At 41.1% G+C, this 25,520-nt stretch overlaps 1 protein-coding gene across 4 annotated transcripts in view; it reads right to left on the minus strand.

Moving 5' to 3' along the window:
• Window positions 1-25,520, minus strand: part of ADCY9 (adenylate cyclase 9) — a 97,498-nt gene that overhangs the window by 30,183 nt on the left and 41,795 nt on the right. For 2 of the 4 annotated variants that reach the window (XM_067306141.1, XM_067306138.1), the window contains 5 exons: window positions 20,151-20,323; window positions 14,570-14,674; window positions 10,795-11,015; window positions 5,579-5,681; window positions 1,926-2,134 (listed from right to left, as the gene is read on the minus strand). In XM_067306141.1, the coding sequence (XP_067162242.1) occupies window positions 1,926-2,134; window positions 5,579-5,681; window positions 10,795-11,015; window positions 14,570-14,674; window positions 20,151-20,323 (811 nt within the window). The remainder of the gene's footprint in view (window positions 1-1,925; window positions 2,135-5,578; window positions 5,682-10,794; window positions 11,016-14,569; window positions 14,675-20,150; window positions 20,324-25,520) is intronic. The other 2 variants (XM_067306139.1, XM_067306140.1) reach the window with 2 other exon arrangements.

Here is a 25,520-nt window from a genome sequence, read left to right on the forward strand (position 1 = left end):
TCAGAGCGGAACAAACTCAAGGATGCAGCTGCATGACTGCCTGTCCCAACCCAACTGCTCGGTGCGGTTGTATCAGGTGGCGGAGTAGGAAAGCAGAAGAACTGTCTCAACACATTAAGCTGACAAAAAAGTTTCACCTTGTTTTGCTGAGACAGAGCACCGACATGGCTCTGTAAAGGCGATAATGCCTCGCTGAGCTGGTGCAAGAGAGCGCACAGAGCAACAGTTAATCCAGCTTAGGATATCTAGGATATATTGGAAGTTTAAGCATCTCCCAGTAAAGGTCTTAACACTTAACTTTCCGAGTTTCCCGTTTTTCTAAAAAATCCAGAAGCACCATACTATTCAATTTGTAATAATCAAATACATCTGCTAAGAAATACTACCTTTAAAAGCATTTCCGCTCTTCAAAAATGTTCTCTCTACTCCAAAACTCCAGCTTTGTATTTGTGCAAATACACTTGCATACTTTTGAATGCACATTTGAGTTAAAAGCTTACTTCAGTGACTGAAGTAGTAATTTAGTATTTTTTAGCTGACCCTCAAAATTCAGAATAATAATGTGAAGCGCCATCTATTCTTTCTCCTGAATCATCAGCAGAATTGTTCTGACTTGTAATTAGAAAAGCATTTTAATTTACACATACCTTACAGGTTTGCAGAACTACGGCGAGGAGATACATTTCCAAACACCACCGTTATTACCTGCTCTTGTGACAGAAGGAACTGCAGTAAAATGGGGGTTGGGAGGTGGAAGAAAATTGCTCTCACAAGCATAGAGAGACAGACAACTTATTACTGAGTCTATCATCTGGCTTAATAACAAGTTATGTGTGGTATCTATATAAATCAGGCAACACACCCACAGGAGTCTTACCAAAAGCGTGTACAACTGCAGTCTTCTACTAAATTTGAGTGTATTAATATCTCCAGCGAGGTCTGGGGGAAAAGCCCACATTAGGTAGGAACTGCACAGTCACCAGTCTTCAGACTAAAAACGATGGGGTGAGACCGAAAGGGTCTTAGAGGTCCAGGACACGCACACTGCAGGTGACTGGGTATAAATCCGGAATGAAAAATCGCTGTTAATTATCAAATCTCTGCATTTGCAGCCAAGCCCTACCTCCAAGGGCACAGCAGAGGTACGGCCACAGGCGTCGCAGGCACGCGGTTAGGAACTCAGGGACCGAGAATCCTTCGCTGCCAACTGCAAAGGGGCTCTGCCAAGTGCCGTCCCGAGAAGCAGTCCCTTCTGCAGAGGCAAACTAGTGACCCATCTCAAGCAGCAGATGACTGTCACAGAGCTGAGGGCTCAGGGGAAACGTTTAACTTCAATTACGTGTCAAACAGAAAAACTATGTCGAATATTAAGCCCATGAAAGTTGAAATAGAAATCATTAAGAAAACTAATTCTGGACAGATGCAATTCAATTTTTACTTTTTTTTTTTTTTTTCTCCCCAGAAAAGGACTGCTCTTTGCATTTCTGATAAAAAATTCAATTTTAACACCAGAATGATGTACTTTTCCCTAACACTTTAAATGGGGGGAATTTTTCCTTTTGATTTCTTCTGAAGGACAGAGAGAAGTTTTCTGCTCGAGTTCCCTCATTCTGATGGCTCTGTGTAGGGTGAAGACAGTGAGCTGTGTGTGGCACCAAGAGGAACAACGAGCTGGGGCAGACATGATGTGCAGATTTTGCCTCCATAGGTAGCCTTTATCAGAGTCACATTTCTTCCCCTCAGTTAGCTAGACTCTCTCCTTGCACCAGATCTGCCGCAAGCTTTCTTGGCTTCGCTAACATTATTCCCCAAATATTACAGATTGTTAGAGCGAGTTCCTGGGATGCTGGGAAACAAAAGTTTCTCAAGCCAACCACCACTTCAATTCACATTGCTATTTCAAGACTTTCTTTCGCTTTATTTACCTAATTGAGATGACGAGGGACAGCACTTCCAGCAGGATGGCGATGACGAACACCACGACTGCTGCCGGTGGTGGAGGGGAAGAGACCATCCCATGTTTCAAGAAACACGTGATGGAGAGTATTAGGAAGACTGTGGTGGAAAGGAACACGTCCAAGAGCGAGCTGAAGGTAGCACTGGCGAACGTCTTCACTGGAGCATTCCTTATAACCTATGGGGAATACAGGATGGAGGGAACGGATGAGCAAGAGTAAATGCTCCTATGCTGAATTCAACCATATCATAAACAGCAGATCACAAAAACTAGTAAAGCAATGCAGAGCATTTTGCCACTTCATTAATTCAATGTAAACATTGTGTTAAAAAACAAACAAAATCCCTCCCCAAAACCAAAGAGGTAGTTCCCTGACTATCAGTTCCCTGAGAAGAGTTGCTATTGAGAAAAAGCACCGGCAACACTGTTCTGGGTCTGGGGTGATTTTTTATTATTATTACTTTTTAAAGTCCACTAACATTTTTTACAGGATGTGATAATACAGAAATAAGCCATACAAAAATTACCTGTGCTATGCAAAGAAACATAAAAACCATAACCACTAACAGGGAAAGCTAAAAGAAGTTTTCTTCATAGATTTTTATTTAAAATAGCAATAGATTTTCTAATAATAATAATAAAAAAATTCTGGTTCCAATGGCTCGTTCAGAAAACCCTCCAAACATCAGTCTGCAGGGACAACGACTTGCACGCAGCAGAGGTCACGTCTCTCTTTCAGCCAAGATTAAAAGAAACGATCAGGACGCTCTGCAATTTCAATCGATGTAGGCCCAGGACATCAAGTTCTGCTTTTCCCGACCCCCTTACCACGCATTCCCCCATTCCCCTTGCATTCTGTGCTGGCCCTAGTGTTCGTGCAGCTGTGGAGGGAGCTGGTTTGAGGGCCAATCCAGCTGAAAACCAGATCACAAGCTCCACGTCCTGGCTTACTCCAATAAGCCCAGTCTTATGAGTGTTTATGTCTGCCCAAGGGAGGAGGCAAGAATGTGCAACTTGCTGTGTTTGTGTGTTTCTGTGTGTATGGGGTGGTGGGGGGGAACGGAGGAAGAGACTATGACAGTTTGGGCTTAAAAGAATCTTAAGCTCCTATTTCAGATGATCTAAACAGAGCTTGCAGCTCTTCTCCTTTGCAGTCTTAACACTTCCAGTTTTAAATTTAGTCATCTCAGACACTGGAGAGCAGAAAGCAAGTTCCAAAGAAAAATGCAAAGTATGTTATCAATATTGCCAAGAGGTAGCCCAGTTTGAATCCGACGGTCTTGTACTATGGGTTCATTTGGAAATTTCTTTTGCTCCTCAGAGCACTATCTGCACTCAGCAACATTGGAAAAGGAACTTGTTTCTCATTTGCACCTCCCTGCAACCTAACGCATTCAGCTAGCACCATTTCAGTGCAAAATCACCTTTTAGTCTGAGCTGTAGCAGAATCCCTTTAGTCCACACAGCCAGTTACATAAAATTGAATTAAGGACAGCAGCACTGTATCCAAAAGTGACAGTGTTAAGGCTGCCTTAACGCTGAGCATTAAGTAGTAGTTAAGTAGTTAAATTCCAAACAAGAACAGGCTAAGCCAGCTCTCAGAAAGGGCAGCTGCTGAAAGACAGTGATCACAAACCAAGTATGCAGCTGACACAATGTAATTACAGCGAATTCGCTGGTGCTGGAAGACACTTTTAGCAACAATTTACTGCAAGGCAATTAAACAAGCGTGTCTCCGGCACTGTTGAAGACCATTTCACTTTTTTTGGTTCTGGATCAGTACATGCTAATATTGAGGCTTTAACAGGTTTTGCCCAAATACTGTAGAGTTACTATTACAAAGAGAAGATTTCCATTTCCAGGTAGGTTTTCATAATGCAGCCAGGCCAAATTAGCAGTTTACCACCACCAAAATGGACAGACCTCATTCCTGCTCCTTTCTTCCATGAATTTCCTATGTACCCACATTAATAGGTCAGTCTGCATACGCTTGAATACTACTACCTTTCTTTCTGACCTTTCAGTTGGAAAGAACTTGATTTTCTGTTTTCTGTATATTGTGTGCAAATTGTGCAGGCAATCGTGTGTGTGCGTACACACATATATACACAGACCCACACATATATTATGGTATTAATTTCCAGCACACTCTAAACAATGATTTATAAAGCAGTCGAAAAGTACTAAAACAACGCTTGTTTTGTTCTCTTATTGCACTCAATTTAGGACATGAGCAGATGTAATATACTGCTGCGGATGTAATTTAATAAATGTGAATGTATCTCCCAGGAAGTTTCTCCTGCTGTTGCTACACGAGGTTTATTCAGAGAGATACCACTGATACAAAGTGCTGCACGATGAACACGGGGTTCCCGAACACACTGCATGAATTAAACTGCAGCACAGCTATCCCTACCTTTGTTAAAAAAAAAAAAGAAAAAAGTTAGGTCTCATTTGTAAAAACTGGAAAACAAGCAAAAAGGGACCATTGCTAAGGACACCACGATAATGCTGCCTGGAACCACGGCAGATATCCTCAGATGCAGGGCACATGGGGAGGAAGAGGGAATCAACACCTACGTTTATCAGGGTGTGATTCTGCACGATGGACGATCTGAACTGATAGTTCACCACTACTGAAAGGGAAGGTCTCTCTCCCCTCCCTGTTCCCAGCCACTTATCTTGTGCTGGCTCTGGCACTTGTCAGGCTCTCTGTGAGCTGCTGGTTCAACACTAAGAGAGAAGGGAAGGAAAAAAAACAAAAAAAAAACCCAAACAGAAGAAAAAAATAGCCCCAAATGAAAAAAAAAAAACAGATTAATATTTTATGTAAGTTAGTAAAATGAACTGGCTCACAGCAAGGAAGGGTCTGATAAGCACCAGAGCCATTGGAAGGAGCAGGGAGGGGAGAGCAATTGCCCTCTTTTGGTAGCTACTTTGCAGCTCCTTGTGGAAATGCAGCCCCAGTTCATGCTGACACCTAACGTTGCTATATACAAACTTGCATCTTGCTAGTTCATGTCAAACAGGCAGAAATATCAGCTGACATGGAAAGTTCATAAAGGTTCACAGAAGTCTCCTCTCCTCAAGGAAATTCAGGATTTTTTATGCTCAAATAATGCAGAATCCTAAAGGTGCCAAGTTCCTTACTGCACACAGTGTTGTGAAACATCTGTTCTGAATGCCACACACGTATGAAATTTATGACGTTCAAAGTTACCAGCGTCAAAGTCAGGATATTTGATGAGGAGGCAAGTGGCATTTGATCCTTTACTTTAGTCTTAGCCTGGTTCTCTGGCCTGCCTAGAGCATTAAAACATAAACCTGAAAATGGAGATAATGTAGGTGAAGTAAGTAAAATTTGTTCTTGTGTATCTTGGTGGATTGCAAAAATGCATTCCCAGCCCAAAAACTGGACTAGACTCAGGGCATTGGTGCATGATAGGTCAACTGAAAGGAGGAGACTTTTCAGAGGCAACAGTATCAAGCAATAAATCACATTTGTCATTTCTTGACCCTTGTCATCAACTGCAATGAAATGTGTTAAAAACAGCATGAGTACAAGTACAGATAGTTGCTTAGACAGATTACAGAAGGAAACCAACTCCAGGAGAAACATACCTCTTCCTGATAGCTCGTCCTGTAGGCCATCTCCAAATCCTGATCTAAGAAGTTCAGGCTCAGCTTGTTAATAGGCGGTTTAAAGAAGTAGTCTTTCATGAGGCTAGAGAGAAAAGACATACGAGCAGCAGTTTATTCAGCTGTAATTTGTTCAGACTCCACCGTTCTGTGGTTTCCGCCTCCAGTGACACCGAGGCTTGGCTACCTTGGTTTCGAAGCTCCCGCAGCATTTCTTTGCTCTTACTTACTGTGGTACTGATACCCTCTGTCCACATCACTTGCTCAGGCAGAGGAAATATTTTACAAAAACATGACGGAGCAAACTTTTATATTTTCAGGAAAACACTATTTTCAGGAAAATCCCTTCAGGAATTTAACAACTATAATCACAGATGACTATAGATAATTGTAGTATAAGCCAGTGAATAGTAAAGGTTAACTGCTGCTCCAGAGGCACGAACTTATGGGATGCGTGGCTGTGGGATATTTATGTCTTAGACAGAGCTCCATCGTTCAAAACAAAGCCCAGGATGATAAAAGTGACAACTTGTTAGAAAAATCATTTTCCATCTTAGAAAACAACACTTTCTTGTTATTTCAAAGACACTAAAATAACTCAGTAACTCAGCTGGGACCATTCATTTAATGATCCAGGCTGCAGAAATAAAAAAGGGTTCCTGAGGAAATGGATAGCTTAAATTCACTTCTGCTACAGAACATCTGAAATCACCAGAATCATCACCAAAGGCACTGGCAAGTAATGAAACTAGCTTATTAGAACTAATGAACCAGGAGGCAGCATCTACTGGAGGGTGTTTACGCGCTCTTTCACCTTATCTTCCAGTGCCAGGTGCACGAAAAACATAAAAGATGCCTCAATTATTAAAACATTGTTTCTATTCCCCACCCAGCCTGAACAAAAATAGAACATTTTTTGAGTTTACATTAGTTGTAAGAGATTTACGAAAGAACACTTTTCTCATGTTGGCTCTGACATCTATGGTGCTGCTGTTCTGCAAACATTTTCTTTCCCTGGTAGGCGTCAAAGAGCTGAAAGAACTGAACTTACACAGCACTAAATGCTTTGGGCACAATGGCCCCAGAGTAAGGTCGTGCTTGCTTATGTAATTTATTTCTCAGATAGTCTGTCACCCTCTCTCCTACGTAGTCCTAATCTGAGACTTGAGAACATCTGACGTTACAGACCTCCTTTCATTTTCAAGCAACTGAGTCCACTTGTTATCTACAGTCGACTAACTTTTGCTATTTTTAAAACTGATGTAGAATCTGAAATGTGCTAGCTTTTTTCCAAGTGCTGTTCCCACCTTGAAACTTGTAGTACCTGAGCAACAATTTGATTCAATTACTCTGCTGTTATCAACGCTAAGCAAAAGACACAGAAATGCACACGAGATCAAATCCAAGCAGATGAAGAAGCTGAAAGATCCTACAGAACTAACCTGTGCCTGTCTTGTTTTTTCATATTACTCTTTTATTTTATTTTATTTTTTAACTCCTGGCAAAGAGGCTTGTTAGAAGTCCAAACTCCCTGGCACAATATAGCAGAAGGAAGGTATTTTCCCTTGAGATGCAAGACCAACCACACATAACATTCCTAGATTGAAGCTCTAGAAGACAATCAGAGAACTTCAACCATGAGTATGGCGTATTTATTTTATATCCTTCAAACATTTTGGCCATGGCCAATATATAAAAAAACATTATAGGATGCTCCAAAGGCATGACAAGACATCAGCTTGAGTCCCCTTTTCTTTCCTTCATTCTTCAGTGTCCTCTCTCCCTCATCCAACAATGATATATAGGAGTGACAACTGGCACAGAAGATTGTAAGAAAATTTCTAATAACATCTTACAGTATGAATTTTGTAAGCTTTTTTTAGCGTGGTTGAACTGACTTTCTTCCTCCATGGAAGCTCATCAGAGTATGCTGATATTGTGCTGGAGTTGCGATGGTCTAAGGGTGTAGGAAGAACCACCCAGATTGCCAGCGAGACAATAAACAGAAGAAATAAAAACTACCAAATTAGGGAGAAGGCAGCATTTCTGATGCCAACCAGCCACACAGTGCCAACTCCGCTCCATCTCAATAGTCATCTGTCTCAGAGATGAAGGTCCCAGTTCAGTTGACTAAACACAGTCAAGCACATAATCTGTTTCCCACGAGGCCTGTGTCTCTGTAGCACAAATGATATCTCTGTTTTCCAAGAATCAAGTAAGACTGGAAAGCGGGAGATGAAAGAAGCAAACAAATTAAAAAAATAGTTAAACAGGAAACTGACCCAAGGGGGAAGGGGAAAAAAAAAAAGGATAAAGGGTTATAAGGCAAGTAACTTCTAGGGAAAAGGTTCATATTTCCCCGAGACTCCAATCCGTACTTCTAAAGAGACCTTTTGTAAGTACAGCCATGATTAGCACCTGAGCACTTGTTTCTTAGACTTCAAAAGGTTTATAATCTTAGGGATAAATAATCCTTCTTGGAAACAAAAACCTAAAAAGAGAGAATTCTGTGAGGGCATCTCCAATGAGATTAAGTTTAAATATTTTGTACTCTTACCACCTCTCATACTACTAGTTTTCTTTTAAAAGACACAACCACATGCAGATTACAATGAACGAAGCATGATATTTTTATAGGGGCTGTAGTAAAGCCAGCTTCAAAGCTCAAACTGTACAGTGTTTGCCAAATATACATACTCAAGTTCTAAGAAAAAGCAAACCTGTAACTTCTATGAAAAGGATTCCTGTGTAATGAAATAGAATGTAATAATACAAAAATGCCCAACACTTTCATTCTTTTTTTTTTTTTTTTTTTTTTTTTTTTAAAGAAAGCTGGAACTATGCTAGGTATCTGCTCCTAGGCAATCTCAGCAGGCAAAGAGCCCGAAGGCCACCCGTGGAGATCTCAGCTGCACACCTAAGCTGCAGAAAGAGGGTGGGAAATGAGAAGCTGCATCAGTGCCCAGCGTTTGCAAGCAGGCAGCCTTACACAGCGCCATAACTCGGAGCAGAGCCTTCTGCATTGCTCCTTGGGTATGTTCAGCTCGTGCCCAGCTGTATCGGAAGTCTGTGTGACAAGTTTCTACATCTAATCACCGTATCTTCGTTAGACACTTCTTGTTAACGCAGCGCCTAGTTTGCATGACAGATGAGAACACCAGCATTGTGCAACACAGTAAAAATCACTACCCAGAGCTGGGCGAAACTCCCAGCTCCCCACGGCTGAGTTTGCACCAACATAAAACCAAAGCAGCAGATTTCCAATATTACTATTTAAAAGGGGCTTCATGTAAGATGATAAAGTAAAAGAAGTTTGGATTCCACCTCCCAATCTGAGAAAACTCATATTCCGTGTTTGAACATTCTCACAGTTACCGGATTTATTAAGACCAACAGCATATATGTTTTATAGTAGGGGATCGAGAATGTTTTTAAAATGACTTATTACATACAACTTAACATTAAAAAATGTTTAAAAGGATTAATGTAAAATGGTAGGCTTAATCCATTTTGCATAGACCTAATTAATCAGGAGATTATTTTTGGAAAGTTCTGTTTACATGAACTGAACTCAGCACAGAAGTTTCCCTGGCAACAAGAAATGGCCCACTTAATCCGGTAACGATGATATTTGATCGAGGAAAAAAAAACCCTAGGCTTCGACTGATGTTAAATCAGAGTCCTACTTTTTCCGAATCAGAAAGAATTATCCATTTTGTAAAAGGAGGAGGAAAACTCCAAGAGCCTGAAAGTACAAGACCTTCAGCTAAGCATCTTCAGCAGGCCTATGGCATGAATTGGCATAAATACTTCTGGTAACTTAAAAGTTGCAGTATGCTGGTTATATTTAAAAAAAAAAAAAATCCCAAATTTTGTTCTTTCTGGTTTCTGCAAACATTTTGACTTTCACAATAATATTTGAAAATAGCAGCTGAACACCTCTTTGCAGTTGCTAATGACAGAAATCACAAATTAAAAAAAAAAAAAAAACTAGAATTTCTACTGAAGGTGGCCACAGGAGAAACGTAATCTGAAAAGAAACAGAGGAGCAGAAACTGGCTATTTAGAAACAACTATATCTACTGATGTTGGATAATGGCTAAGACGTATATATATACAATGAAAACAAAATGAACAGAAGTTTGAAAAGACAGAAAGTTAGCAAAAGTTAGATGGGTACGAATGATGAAAAAGAACAAACTAAGTAAGACGTAACAAAAACCACAACGCCCTCTCTTTCACTTCCCCCCACTTTGGTCGTGTTTTCAATGAAGAAGATGCTGTCCCTGTTCCAAACAGCCTGGAGTACATATGACCATACACTTTCAAGGATATTTAAATAAAATGCACCTAATCTGAGTGGAAGCACTTCTGTTATTGAATCAAAAATAGGATTAGCCATAAAAAATAACAAAACTCAAGCTATCTGTTTAGCTGATCCTGTTAAATCACTGCCATAATAAGGGAGATATGGTTGTGTGCTTACAAAAATTACATGCTACCGAGAACATATTTTCCTCTGTCCAAAAGAAGGGTTCTTTTTGGTTTTTTTTTGTTTGAAATGGAGAGGCTAATTTTACAAATGCTGTAGGTAGCTAATAGGTCCATGAGAATTCACTCCTATTAATTCTGCTTCCAAGCCAAATACAATTTCTAGGCATTAGTAAATCACATGATGTCAGATGTTGTTCTTCTTGTATACAAAAATGTGAATTTTTGTGCCTCAAATTTTATGTTACATTGTTAACTGCAGAAGTACCTATACGCACTACATATATATATATGTATGTATGTATGTATATGTATATGTATGTATGTATATACTTACTACCTACACACACACATATATGCATTAGGAGGAATTCTGAATGTAAAGATAAAAGGTCAATTTCATGATGAGTCATTTAAGGGGTGTTTTTCCTTTTATAAGAGTCAAATGAAGAATCACTGTTCACCAAGGGAAAAAATGATGAAAAAACTGGCTTTACATATTCTCTGAGCAGAATGGTTTTGACGTCAAGTTCCTACTGTAGTTTCCAAAATGAACACAGACCAAGCTTAGAAAACATACAACACGTTTTAACATCTCAACAATAATAGAGAAAAAGCACCCAAATAAAAATTAAAGATACACGAGCACTGTTGTTACCTTCTCCCCTTTGGAGGATTTTTACATTATGCAACCCGTTCTTTCTTACCTGTCTTCTTTAATCACATCCACAAAGTGAGCATCTGTTTTTTCTCTGATGTTTTTGAACCTCAAAGGAAGGAGAGCTGATTGATCCAGACTCACTCCCACCCATCTTCCTTTCTCTTGCAACATTTCATAAAGCGAGGTCTGACTATTGCTCAGTTTTTCTTCCTGTGGAGGACTCAAAAGTCCATTTTGAGTCTTTGGATTATGTCCTCCCGGAGCCTGCTTGACAGAAAGAAAAACATACACAGGAAACATTAAATGGTTGGCAAAGCAGACAGAAGAGATTTAATGGAACGAAAGTTAAAACAAGCTCTACCATCACACCGAACTTTTACTTAGCCGTGTCACAAACGTAGCTCTACCTGCTTTGAAATCATTCACACCTTCTCCTATAAAATGCATGTTTATTTAGCTGAAACCCACTCATGACAAAAGTTTCTTCATTTCTGCCTCTACAGCAGCCAGCATAGCAGTGACTAGCTCCTCCATAAGACTATTACTGGATGCTACATTAGTGACCATAAATTGATACCATAAATATCATTGGCACCCAAATCATGCACTGAAATAAGTTATTCAGATTGCAACATCAGCCTAAAGTTAAGAAATATCTGATCTCTGGCTGCCCATGCAAAATTAATTCAAGCTCCTTGTGCACTTATCCTGTAAAAGAAATGAGGTATGCAACTATAGCCTGCTGTAATTAAAGATTTATACATTATTCCCTATTTTCTGACAGGAAGATGCTGCAAAAAAACAAAACACAACCCTAACAACATTATTTTAACATAAGCATTCTTGATATCTGTTTTTCTAGTAGAACAAAAAACCCCACGTATTTTGCGCGTGCTAAAAACTTTCATTCATCACTTGTCTCATAAATAATACTGAAGATGTAAGACTAATGGAGCAGCAGGAGACTGTTACCTTGAGTGGGGAAGAGTCAGAAAGTACTTGGGCTTGGTTCCCTCTAACTGTCATGACCTCAAGAGCTGAAGGAAGCCCTGCTCTGTATCATATGTCATAGCAAGGTGTATTGGAGCAGGCTGCCGAAGCTGCAGGAGAAGGAGGAGGGAGTTGAGCTACACTTCCCTTTCCTCCAGCACGGGAGAAACGCAGGACTGCCACCCTGGGGGCTGCCCAGACGAAAGCGTGAACCTGCAGGGCCATGTGTCGGGAGCAAGGAGCAGAAAGGATTCCAAGTCTCGTCCCTACCACCACTCGCGACAGTTGTTTTGGCAGCTTGCAGGTGTTCACAATACAGTGACAGCAGCTGACAAAGTGTAACAGTCAAGTTTAGTAGTTGCCTTGGGGCGCGGCCAATATTTTACTAAAGAACATAAGCACCAGAAGAGAAAGGTGATTCAGCAGTGCATATCTCAGCAAAAGCACACCAGGATTCTTGGCCTGGAGAGGCGCTTCTGTAGGATGAAGGGGCGTTCTCCTGGCAAGCCAGAGGCACGAGAACTTCGCAAATAAAAGGCCACCAGAATCTTTTCTAAGGGAAAAGATTCAGCAACTTAAGAACAGGTCCTCCCGTAACTATAACAGATTACCTGGCTAACCCAAAGAGAACATTTCTAAGGAGCACATGACATACTGCAGCACCAGAGTAACCTCCTCCTTTTTGAGATGAGGAGTAATAAGGCAAACCAAAGAGAACTGTCAAACCAGTTGATAGTATTGAAGGTTCTTCTTTTTCGTTTTTCTTTTATTTTTCTCTAATTTATGCTAGAGATTATATTTGCTTTGGGCACTTCCCAGAACAACTTGAGGCCTAGGAAAATGAGGGTCATAGTTATCCTTTTTATTCTTTTTCTTTTGGAAAGAATCTTCCTCTTTTTCCTCACCCCTGCAGCAGATGTCGTTACTTAAAAAGCAGTAAACGATAGAAAACAAACTTTTTTTTGGTATGAACAGCTCGAATACAAGATACGCACTTTCATGTGCTGTTTGCTTTCCCTGCTTGATCTTTGAATTCATCTGAAGAATGCAGTGAAATTTTCTGCTCTTTCAGAGAAGGTCAGCATGGACTTCTCTTGGCCTTTTCTCTTTAGCTCTTTGGCAAAGGCTCAAATCCCTAAGAAAATTCTTCCCTTCAGTCAGCTCAAGGTTTTCCTGTGCTGCCTCCACTCTGTTAATCTTAACAGGAGAGGATTAGAATTTGAAACTGCTTGTGTGTCAGGAGAAAATCCCTATTTAATAAATGTCGTTAGCCCCAATGTTACTGTGGTTTCTGATGGCAACAGGCCGTACAGCTGTTCTGAGCTCTCAGATTCAATGCACCACGTGACAATTTCCTCTCATAAAGAGACAGGAAGGCTCCAAAGGAAGATAGGACGCAGGGAAGGACTGAGGAAGTGGTTAATATAGTTTAGGGAGATGAGAGAGGCAGACAGACAGACAGAGAACCTGAATGCTGCAAGGCTGACATGAAGTGCAGTGATGTGGCATGGGAAAAAAACAACTCTAGGGAGGTGTAAAGCAAGCTTATGACCCTTCTTCCTAAGAAATCTGAGACTGTAAAGAAGATTTGGAAATCAAATGGCACAGCAACCTCTGTGCGTGTAGCTCTCATTTAAGCTTTCATTTCAACAGGCATCTCAGATTTACTGGAGAGGCACGTAACTGGTCCAATTTTTGACTAGCACCAAATAAACAGAATAAATGAGGGACATCTAACTTGGTCTCCAGTAGCATGTTTCTTCCAGTGAAATTACTGACATTTTATTCAGCACTGTACAGACCTTTTCTCGGCAAGGTTAAATGACTTGATGATTACAACACATGAAGCTAATATAGCTGCAGGAGAAAGAAATACGGCCTACTGTATTACATACCATTTCAGTACAGTACCGTAAGGCTGTCTCTACCTGAGTTTACAACGTAAGCATGAGAGACGGAAGGTCAGATACAGGCTGAATGCAGAGAGACAAATGCAGATTAACGTAACAACTCATCAGGCAAGTGTTCGGACAGCACTACATGCAAGGAGAGTTTTAAAGATAGATCTGAAGGAATGGGATGGCTAGCTCTGAGCATGTTTATAAAGCAATCCTCCCTGATGAGGGAAGTCATTACATTTATTTGAAAATACAACAATCAGGTGATGAAAACCGGCATCCAGTCTGCATTTCGGTGGGAGCCTAATTTTCAGGAAAGAGTAAGAGGCAAAAGGCAGAGCAGAGAGGCTACGAAGGGCCATGAACAAGATGACAAATAGGTAATGTCTGGTACTGCAGGGGAAGTAGGTGGTTTCCCTAAGAATATCTAGGCAACCGGCAAGGAAAACAATCTTTGTGGCAGCATGCTGAATATGTAAGACTGTGTTTGTCAGAGAGAAAAGGAAGTGAAAAAACTTAGATGCTGAGAGTTTCAGTCATGTGGATGAACAGGAATGGTTGTGTTTTAGAGCTACTACACAGAAGACATTGGCAAGACACAGGCATAACTTGTGACTAGGTGACACACAGTCTACGGGTGTAAGTCATGGAGAGAGTGGTAATGCTGTTTCTGCCTCTGTGGGTAGCCTCAGCATAATTTAAAGAGTCCAAAATTTAGGTCCCTCTTGGTTTCAAACCAGGCTGACAAATTTCTAGTCATTTTGAAAATCTGGGTTGCCTCAGTTAAAGTTGAGAACACAAAAATTCAAATCTAAATCAGCTCTGCTGCTTAAGAGGTTAAATAAAGGAAACAGCAATGCATTGCAAAAATGAGAACGCTAACTGAAGTAAAGGAATGAGGGAAAAACAGGAAAGTGGGGAAGTCTAAATTACCTTGGTACTGTTTTTATGCTCATCCTGACAACCATTTTGGATAGCTCCTTCTTCTATGCTGACATCGCAGTGGGGAGCAAGGGTGGTACTACAAGAAGGACAAGGCTGCAATGAGACAAAAAACATTTAGCCAGGAACATTCTGGTGTCACCTTAATATTATGCAATTCATAATTTGGTCCACTTGTATACTTGCTGCATGGTTAAACTAGACACAAAGCTACAAAATGGGAAACATGGAGCAAAAGTCGAAAGGAACAAAATCTGCCATTTCAAAAACAAATCACAGATTTTCTGTTTCCTAAAGCTAAATCTAACCCAGGAAAGCTTTACAAGTATAAGATCACAGATATACTGTAATCATTGCATATTGGCAAAGAAAGAAGAATAAAATAAGCTTTAGTGAGAGAAGTGCAATTTTCCTATTTAAAAAAAACTGTCTGCAAAAGGATCTGAATGATATTATGATCAGCTGAGTGAAGACTTAGCACAAAATACAGCAAAATTCAGAAAAACACAAGACACCATGATGTGCTGTTAATGGCATAGAGAAATGGAAAGCAACAATTCCAAAACTAATAAAGGGAAATATTTTTTCATACAGCTTCATAAGACAGCGGAACAGAGCTCAGGCTATGGAACGTTGTTGAGGCCAAACACTGAGCAAATGTCATAGGAAACACGGAAACAAAAACATCAGGAGTTGTAATAGTCGCAGGTAACACATTTTGGAAGCAATCTCAAATGTCACGCTTCAGTTTTTAAAACAACCCAAACCCTCCAAGTTAAGATGTGATCTTTTCAAGGGGAATTAATCCCATATCTGTATCTTGCAAAGTTCTTCAAACTTTTCTCTAGCATTGGCCATTTAGAGACCCAATACTGCATTAGATGGACCCTGTATCTGATCCCTATTGGCAATTCCTATGATCATAAGATGATTTACTGTTACCAGGCTTGTCAAAAGGTTATTAACGGGTACAGACACACCAGTCACCAGGAACAGCATGCTAAACTGGGCACACCAGACTAAATGATGGTTTAGTTATCTCACTAAACGTCTTGATAAAGTTTCCAACAAGCAACTTGAGTCTTGCATGCACTTTTTGTCCCAAACTCAATACCCCATGTCTCTCTTCTAGCCCAAAATCAAGACAATTTCTCCCTTCAGATCCACTCCCTGTTTCAAAGACCAGTGCATAACTCTTTTTGAGGACTGACTTTTCATCCAAAGCATCCTCCCTTCGCTGGTGTCATATCTGAAATTCAAAAATGTAGCATCTTAAATTTTAAGGTTGTTACGGTATGGCCCACTCTTCCAATGACTGTTGATCCACCTAATCATCCAATAATGTCCCTAAAACTATTTCATGAAGATTCTGGGCCTTCTTAGCCAGCAGACCATCATGTGCTTTGTTCCTCAGGGACACAGTCTGGGTTGGGGTACCGAAATTATCTATGAGTTTCCTAATGTGGAAATAGATGAAGAACACATATGAAGAAACCATGTGGTCGGTTCTTAAAAGATTTTATTTAAAAAAAAAGTCTAGGACTAAATATCATGAATGCCTTGATCACTTTATGTAAGGTAGTATTAAATGGCTTTAAAAATGAGCAGGACAATGGACTAACAAGCCTTCTATGTTCCTAGAGCATTCGTAAGTAGCTTTAATCATGGCAGAAGTCAGTTAATGGTGATAATAAAAAAAAAATATATATACCTTTATTATCAAAAATAAAAACAGTATTCCCTGTTTGATCTTGCTAATAAATCAGCAAGACCACCTCAAATACTTAGCTCCTGGGGTTAAATCAGATGACAAAAATCTCAGAAAAGAAGCCCGACCTTTTGAAAAGAGACAGCGGTTTATCTGACTTATCCCTATGTGTGCAAGCCAACATCATTAACTTCACTCTTTACTGTAGACACTTACATAAGCTCAATGCGTATGTGGCCCAGTCACAATGAATAATACATTAATGCACTTTCAGCAAACACCAAATCAAGCAAAACTACTTTCTGTTTTCATTCTAGGAGACAATTAGAACATTTTTACAACAGCTTATGATTCCAAGTCAAGTAAGGGCTTTTATAAAATATGATAGGCAAAGTAAATAGACACCAAAACCAGGTAAGTAGGTTACAGTGCTTTCATTCAAGAATCAGCTGCTACTATAGGTTTACTTCTATTTTTAGCATCTTTCTTTGCCATTTTATTATGTACAAACTTTATGACTTGAAATAGGCATTTTATTGATATTCATACTTCAGTGATATTTTGCAATTAACTACTGATGTTGTCGAGGAGAGGACGAAATATAATGCCTTTCATGGATCAATTACTGTCGCATTCTCCTTCCTGACCTTCCCAAACATCTGTTCAAGATCCAAATGCTAAAGTAATGTTTTTCCCCAATATGGTCACTTATTCCCTTTAAAAGAAGAATATTTCAACTTGCCTATAGTTTGGCACCTCCTAGTTTTCTAGTCTTCTTAGCAGAGTTGGAGTCATCTCCTCCCACACTGATACTGTTTACAGCTTTGTATTTAAAACAGTTGGCATGTAAGTCATGATTCTTTTGCAAATTTTATCTCCAGACCCTACCAGCAAACTGAAGGCTTAAAAAAAAAAAAAAAAAAAAAAAAAAAAGTAAAAAAGAAGCCCACTCCTTTTAAAAAAAGTCATATTAAATTGGGCATGAACCACGATTAAATCATAAAGTTGTTCCTTTTGTTTGCTTGTTTTTTAATGCTGTAAGACCTACTCTAGCATGGCTGGCAAATTAAACTTTCCTTGAAAGTCTGACCCAGCCTTCTTGGTCTACAACCACTCCAGCGACAGACTACCCAGGCAGAGAGAAGCCTGGATCTATACTTCATCTATACTTGAAAACCTGCTGTGGAGTTTGCAGTATCTGCAACCAGCAATGCCTTGAGAAGCAAGTACCATTTGCAATTGCAACCATGCTCCAGCTGCAGTCACAGAACGTGTTTCTAAGTACGTGCTCAGCATTCACATGAATCATTATGCTGTACCCATTCTGACACATTTTGGTCATGCATTGTATGGATGCTTATCACACAGCATGGGAAGCTAAGTTTGGGGGTCATTCAAGATTCACTTCAGCATCCAGGTATTTTGGGCGAGTCAGGGAGCACTATCTGCAAAGTATTGCCAGACTGCTTGGGAAATCACTGCCAAGACCTGCAGTGCTCATGGTGATGAATAAAAACAGGTACCCATAAGCATAAATTTAGGACAAAGGTAGACAGGGTATCCAAGAAGACTGAAACTGAGCAGGCACTTGTCCTAGACGTTTTTCTGAAGAAGCTTCCCTTCTTGAACTGCCAGTTTTAGCTTCTCCTTCATTTATCTGGATAGCCATGTTTGCACTTTTGCACCGTGCAGATCTGCTTTCAGCGTTTAAACAGTAACAAACACCTGGTCAAGATGGTCCCAGAGTAAAAAACCATAGCAAGTGGAGCAGGCAGTCAACAAAACGATGTGGGCCACCAGCATGTCTCAAGGCTGCATACTACTTGTTTTGGAATAGCGACACAACTGTGTTGCCTTTCTTCAGAGCAAGTCACCTTGTGTTTTAGAAAACACATACTGAAGGGCCAGATGATTCTCAACAGCAGATCACATTTTGGACTCAGGTTATTTTAACAATGACTATCCCAAGTTAATACATAATAAATTTTAGCAAACCTTAAGAGCAGCCAGGTCAGTACCACACTTCACTGTGGTTTCACTGCCGCCGCAGTTAAAGCTTCACTTTGCTGTCTGACATTAACAGGGCATACTTACCTCCTCCCGCAGCAGCAACTTGAGTTTTACTGCTTTGTTTAATCCCTCCTCTTTGCCCTCTACTTCACCGCTGGCAGCTCAGTAATGCTGCTCCGGTTGGTACTTTCTTCTTCCTTCACTACTCGAAGCAGAGCGCTTTATTACTCGCTGCTGTCACAGCATCACTTGAAAACAACAGCGTGATGCTGTGGAGCTCGACGGTGCTCAGGCTCCCCTGTTTTCCTTACCTGACGCAGGGATTATGCTACGCTAACAGTACGTCTGTGCCACTCGAAGCAGTGCCACAAGGTTACCCATGGACGTGCTGAACGAGCCACGAGCAGAGCAAGACGCCTGTGCGAATACAACTTGCTTCTCAGCTGCTTGCTCAAAGTCAGCTTCAGCACATCTCCATGGCCATGCAGCGAGCTGCACAGACTGACTCAGTGGTACAGATCTCCATTCACTGCTCTGCGGCAGATTTTCCTATCACCTTCACTGAAAGACAAGCAAGAGCTGGAGAGCTGGCATGTCACCGATGCCAAATACACTCTTGTTATATATGGGAAAAGAATAGGAATAGAAAAGTACCACCACAGCTTGGGACTAGTCACACTGTACACAGTGCAAACTTAGGGGAAGGAGCAAAGATGGCTAAAGCTACCTTCTGCAGTTATATAGTCTTGGCCACAACTCCGGATCAGCCTTCTGGCTGACCTCACTAGTGATCAAGTGTTTGCAGTCCAAAACTAAAACCAAGCACAGACACAGGGTGGAGGTGCCTCGGCCATCTCTCCTAATCCAGACAACATACATACAAGCAGCAAAGACATTCGCCCATCAGCTCTGTCAGCTAAATATCAAATCTGTGTTGAAGAGATCCTCTCAGGACTAATTCCACTGGGCTTCGCACCACTGAAGCCTAATGACGGTGGAGTTCTGATGGCCATTTCACACCCCTGGTTCTGACCATTGGTGCCCAGCTCAGCCAACCCAATAGGAGGAACTCTTTACCCAAAAGAAAAGAGAGAATAGTCATCTGTTGTTTGGGAAATCTATTCTGACCTGGAAGATTGAGAGTAACAGCAAAGCAGCAAAGTAATACACATTGTTTCACAGATTTCCTTGTCAAGAGTTCTTGTGAGAGGTGTGAACATAACAAAATGTTATCACTTCTCTAAGCTGAATCCATACAAATCATTGCCCTCAGGTCTAGATATAGGTTTCTAGAGCAAGCGGATAAAACACAATCTCATAGCCTACCAGAGCCTTTTTTTTTTTTTTGGGGGGGGGGGGTATTGATGTCTGCTACATATTCATACGAGAAGATTCATATGTATATGACATGCACGATAGGGAAAAGCAGAAGCAGAATACAGCAAATGCAGAAGATCACAGAAGTTACAGCTGCATAAGGCACTGATTCTCCTCCCCCCCCCATAAAATTGAGACCATTGATAAATAAGGTTGGACCTCTCAGTCCTGAAATATTAAGAAAATAATATTAAGATAATAATATTAAGAAAATAAAAATATTAAGAAAATTCTTTATCTGAAATCACCTTTAAAGCAGTGCTCATATTACTTCAGATTCTTTGTCAAGCATTTTGCTTTACAGTTTTTTCCTCCCTCAAACCAGCTTTTGTCACAAAAAATATATATATATATATATATACACACACATATATGAAGCAATGAATAAGCAAACCATAAGGTTCTCCCATCCACACACCTCTCACTTGTTGGTACAGTTTTAGATCCACGCTGCTTGACTTTGAAACAAGAACTAACCTTAGGTTTTTCCGCATGTTTGAGTGTCTTTGTCAAGTCACCAGCGTTCTCAGCTGACGGCGCTCCCTGGATCTTAGTTGCATCTCCCGACTCCAAGCCAGGGAGCAATGCTTGTGAGCAGCTGCAGTGAGGGTCCTTCGCTTTCTGACCAGATATCAGGTACGTCTTTAAACCTGCAGAAAAGAAATGAACAGTCAGAATGGCAGAATGACAAAAATAACACTCCTTTTGACTTCTCAGATATGAAATATGGTAACTATCAAAGAAGGCATGTTTTCATACTATTTGACTATCGTGGCTCAGGAATACAGTGCAAAAATCCCAGATGATAGCTGGGAACAACCATTAGGAATATAAAGATATCATGTGTAAAGTGGTGGGAATTAGAATTGCCCAACATGTGCTGTCCCAGATACAAGAGACAGTTCCAGCACATAGCATCAGCCATGACTGACATGTACTTCCTTTATTCCATTTTTACTCATATATTTTTGGGAAAAAAAAGCTAAGACCTAACATGTTCACTTCAAAACTGGAATCTGAGCTCCGACATTAACTCTTTACTTTTGGCAAAGTATTTCCAGCCTGTTTTTCACAGCCTGTTTTTCAGCGATATCTGTATTGATACTCCAATTCTGGAAATCCTTCAGCTATAACCTCCATTTCTCACAGAGATACGGCGAAGATTGATTAACGCTGGTAGCACATTGAAGCAGGAAATGGAGTATAAGTGCTAGAAATTCTGATGGGTTTTCATCGTTAGAGGAGACTTCACATTTTTAAAGAACGAAATCAATCTCTCTCTCACACATACACCCACACACACTCTCTGCAACTGTTGTATGAGCTGAGGCATAATTGGAAACCAGATCCACTATTAAATGTCAGGCTGGTGAATATTGTATGAAACCCATCAGTATGAAAAACCTGTTCAAAAAAATAAGGATCTGAATTCTGTTTTGAATATTGCTTCACTTTCATAGAAGTGTGTTCTGATATTCTGGGTCATGGTCTAGGCACAAAGCCTAAGAAGGAACTACTTATCCCACCTACTCCTGAACTCAAGTGAGTTAATTTTACTGCCGTTATAGGGGAAATCTCTCACCAAGCAGGGAAGAGCACTGATCCTACCCCTAAAAGCATGGGGGGCATCGCCTCTTACACCTGCACTGTGTGGGTCATTTTGCAGTATCAGAGATTGTCGCCCCATGTGATTCTGGAACCGAATTCTCCCGGCCTTGTTTTGAAAGACAGAAGCTCATGTGATCTCTTGCTGGGTTGGCAAACCATCGCCTTTTTTTTTTTTTTTTTGGGACAAGCTACTTGTCACCCAGTTGTATTCAGACACATGACTATCGTGGTGATCAACCACATGCGCTTGCCTCCTTCCATAGGATGGAAAATCTGTGAAGGGCTGCTCCGCTCCGCTCCGCTCCATGGAAGACAGTGGTCTTCTGTCCCTCTAACAGCTGTCACTACCATAAGTTCGTTCCCTTATCACTTTCTTCAGAGATTAAAAAAAATCATGTTCTATAAACATTTTTTCTCTGTAGTGTGTAACACAGACAATGCTTTGTCTGCAACCTTTCCAATAAAAATAATAGATGCAGTAATAGCAATTTTTTCAGTTTCCCTGTTTATTCCACTGGTAATTCAAATCCCTACGCACTTCTACAAGCCGCACAGAGAGATGCGTCCACACGACCAGCTCAACTCCAGGCTCACCAGCCGCTGGGAAAGCTGCTGCGTCCTTCAGGCTGTTCCAGTTCCGGGGCATTAGCTCACTTACTTGAGATGTGAGACTGTAGCCAACCTTCATTTCTATACCAGCTGTAGTGGTGCTTGGGCTTTACTCTGGCACTGCTGTTTCATAAAATCCCGAGCTGCTCTGGCTTCCAGATGCAGGCCTGCCTCTTTAAAACTCGGATTCATGGGGGCTGCAATTTAAGGAATTCACCGCAATCAGCTCCCAATTATATGTTTGCTCTGGTGAAAGCTACAGCGTTAAACTTACTACTCCCTATTTTTAAAAGCTATCTTAAAGCAACTGCATTATTTTCCCGCTGCTACTATTACATTGTTTTTTTAAGGGGAAAACCATTTTGGGTTGTTTTCTGTGTTTTTAAGGAGGCATCTTTAAAAGCTTTCGTCCTGTTTGCGTTGTGCAGCGTGATTTTTTTGTAGCCGCGTTACATAAAGTCAAATCATCTCCGGGCTGAGCTCCGCGCCGAGGAAAAAGTGAAAAGGCTACGGTACTCCGGTAATTGAAACCTTGTTTGGAAAAGCAATATCCACGCTCTCCCCAACCTGAAACCGCAGCGGGCTGCGGCTCCTCTACCCCACTCCACCCGTCAGGCTCCCTGCGCGCGGCCCAGCCCGCTAACCAAAGCGGTTCCTGCAGCGCCGCGCGTTAGGAACTATGCTCACCCACGTAGCTCTGCCCCGCGTGTTTTAGCGGCGGGGTTCAAAGTCGGCTAAAATGGCTGATTGCTGGCACCGAGAAGGTTTAAGCCGTAAGGAACGCTCTGTATTACCTCCTCGCGCTCCCAAGCCCCACCACGTTGGCTGGGCGAGGAGCACAGCTCCCAGCGTCGCAGCCGACAGCAGGCAGAGCCGAGCTGACACGCTGCAGAATCGCAGCACGCCATGGGAAAGCAGCTCCTGCTGCTGAGCGCTCGCAAACGTTAAACGCTTGCAAGATCAAGGGCTCAGCAAAGCAAAGAAGGAAAAAAGGTTATTTTTTAAAAGTTTTTGAAAATCATTTTAAAAATCTTGAATCAGTACAGACCTTTGCTAACATCGCCTGTCGAATACTTTGTTATCAAACCCTTCTTAGGCTAGCAAAGTTATATTTGCTTTAGTACTCCCTGTAATTCTGTGACACTTCACAAAGCAACTCCTATGTTCAGTCTGAAATATTCTGGTTTAAAAAATGGATCATTAATGCAGGAGAACAGTATCGATTTAACCAAATGTATTATACATGAGTAGAATTTTTCCTTCTCTTGAATATCCAGCGCATTTCTACAAGCAACACTTTGTCACGTTGCATAAAAAAAGGGTACGGAAGGAAAAACATCCACATCGCCACACAGCAGGTTTAAATCAGGTAATACAAAAATATTAAGTTAACATGCTAACAACGGAGCAGATGCTATTTTATGTGAAACACAATGAACTGCAACTTTTGGTTGCACAACACTTTGACTCGAGACAGGACAATAAAGCAGCACGCAAAGCTAAAACTGGCATTTTTAAAGGCAAAGCCCTTCCTTTCTTCCCCTCCTGCCACTCTCAGTTTTATACCGTTTATTCCCCCTCCTCCAAATTTATTCAAAGTCAATGCTTAAAAACCACACAATCTCGAACAGCCCGATAGCAAACACGCACTCCGTCAGGCTTCACCCAACAGCCCGTCTTGGCTTTTCCCAAAGATGCCTTTCAGAAACCAACACCAGGAAGCTGGTGAATTCCGACAAGAAGAAATATTGTACCAGACTGGGGGGGGACCCCAACAACCCCCTCCCGCTCCAACATACTAATCTAATTTACATGCTCTTTTCTCCCCTCGGAAAAAGAAGTTTTGTATTTATCTTGCACAAGACAAGCTGCTTCCTTCACTCGTCTTCAGGTCATGAAAATGTGAAAGCGTAACAAAGTAACGGCGTCTGCCTACAGAGCCAACATTTATTTCTTGAATTCAGCCATTTTGCACGTCAACATGGCAGCGTTTGCAAAGCGCATTTTTGACCAAATAGTTAACGGGTAATATCTTTGTATCTTTGTATCTGCTGGTTTTATGAGTCCCACTAACACTGAATTTTAGAAGCGTTAAGAAATTCCTCTACTTTGTCCCCTTCTTCTTCTTTTTATAGTGGTGTTTCTCTAAACTTTTTATAAAGACAGAAATCCATCCCAAATACTAAAAACCCCACTCCTAATAACAAAAATCACATGCAGGCACACACTCACACACACACACGGTTTTCTGCACGCACATAAACAAACATAATTATAAATAATTTTGTGTATAAACATCCCGATGCTCAACCTGGTTTTGGTAGCGTGAGAAAAAAGGATCTTTGCCGAGCGAGCGGAAAGTTAACCAGCGCAGGCAGGGGCAGGGGCAGGGAGCGGCAGGGGCTGCCGAGCCAAGCGCGGCTCCCGGCAGCTCCCTGCCAGCTGCCTGCTCACGCCAGCGCGCTGCGAACCGGAGCCTTCCTGCCATCCCGGGCTGCAGAGCCGAATGCTCTCGCCTAACTGCTGGGAGCATCCGGGAAAGGGAGGGAAGAGGCGTTCTGGTCCTTCGAGGCTTTCGTGAAATCATTGGTGTATTCTTGCTTTTACGGCTTCAGGACTGACTTTTTGCACAGGGCATCGCAGTGCGTCTTTCAAAGCCGGGAGGTCTGTATACTAGACTTCAAGAGATGGGGAATATTATAATAGAAGTGTTGCTAAGCAATTCCTTGGTAAAATAAGATTCACGTTTCGATTTTTGATGCTTTAACTGTGTGAAGCTGAAACGTTTTAGCCCTCCGTTAAAAGCAAAGATGAAAATTACCTTCTTTCTGGCAAACCACATGCTCACATGTATAATCTAATGAACTTCAAATGCTTTCGAAACCCTTTTCAGTACTGCTTCTAAGCAAGAGACACCAAAAAACGGTGACGATATTTCAGTCATGGTCTACACTGATTCATTTAATAAAAATATAATCCCACACTTGCTATATATTCCTGTTCCTGCCTCCGTGAGCTGCTTCACCTTTCCAGCTGCAGTACCAGGAAGCAGCATTCAGCAGATGGACTGACATGTTACCTCCGTTTTAGGGTAACTGCTTTCCAGTACACAGCTCTCTCTTCTGTAAGATTAGTGACATGCCTTGTATTGAGGTAACAAAATCCAAACTGTATTAATTATGCCCCCTTTTACCAAATAGGTTTGTATTAATCATTCTCCTTCATTATTTCTCCTTCCATCATTTCCTTTAATGTCGACATACTTTAATAGCATATTTCTTCCCAAAGAATTAGTAAATAGGTACGAAGTTACAAAAACAGTTGAGCCCTGTTTTTCAACTCCATCCTTCTTCAGTATCTTACATCCCAAAATAAGGGATTGCAGGAAACCTGTTTTCCTCATGTGCGAGAACAAAAGCGACTGTCACTCGTACACGAGAGCAAGAATATATGGCCGCACTTTTTCAGCTGGAAAGTAACGCTAACTAATAACCCGTCCCTGTCTGACCTGATGAACACAGCGTTAGCTATGATTTTGCAGTAATTTAGTATTTCATTTTACATACCTCTGATACCTTTTAAAGAGTTGCAATATTAAGAAAATAGTGCCCGTAAAAACAGAATGAGGAA

Source organism: Apteryx mantelli, chromosome 16 (assembly GCF_036417845.1).
Source record: "Apteryx mantelli isolate bAptMan1 chromosome 16, bAptMan1.hap1, whole genome shotgun sequence".
NCBI classification, from domain to species: Eukaryota; Metazoa; Chordata; class Aves; order Apterygiformes; family Apterygidae; genus Apteryx; species Apteryx mantelli.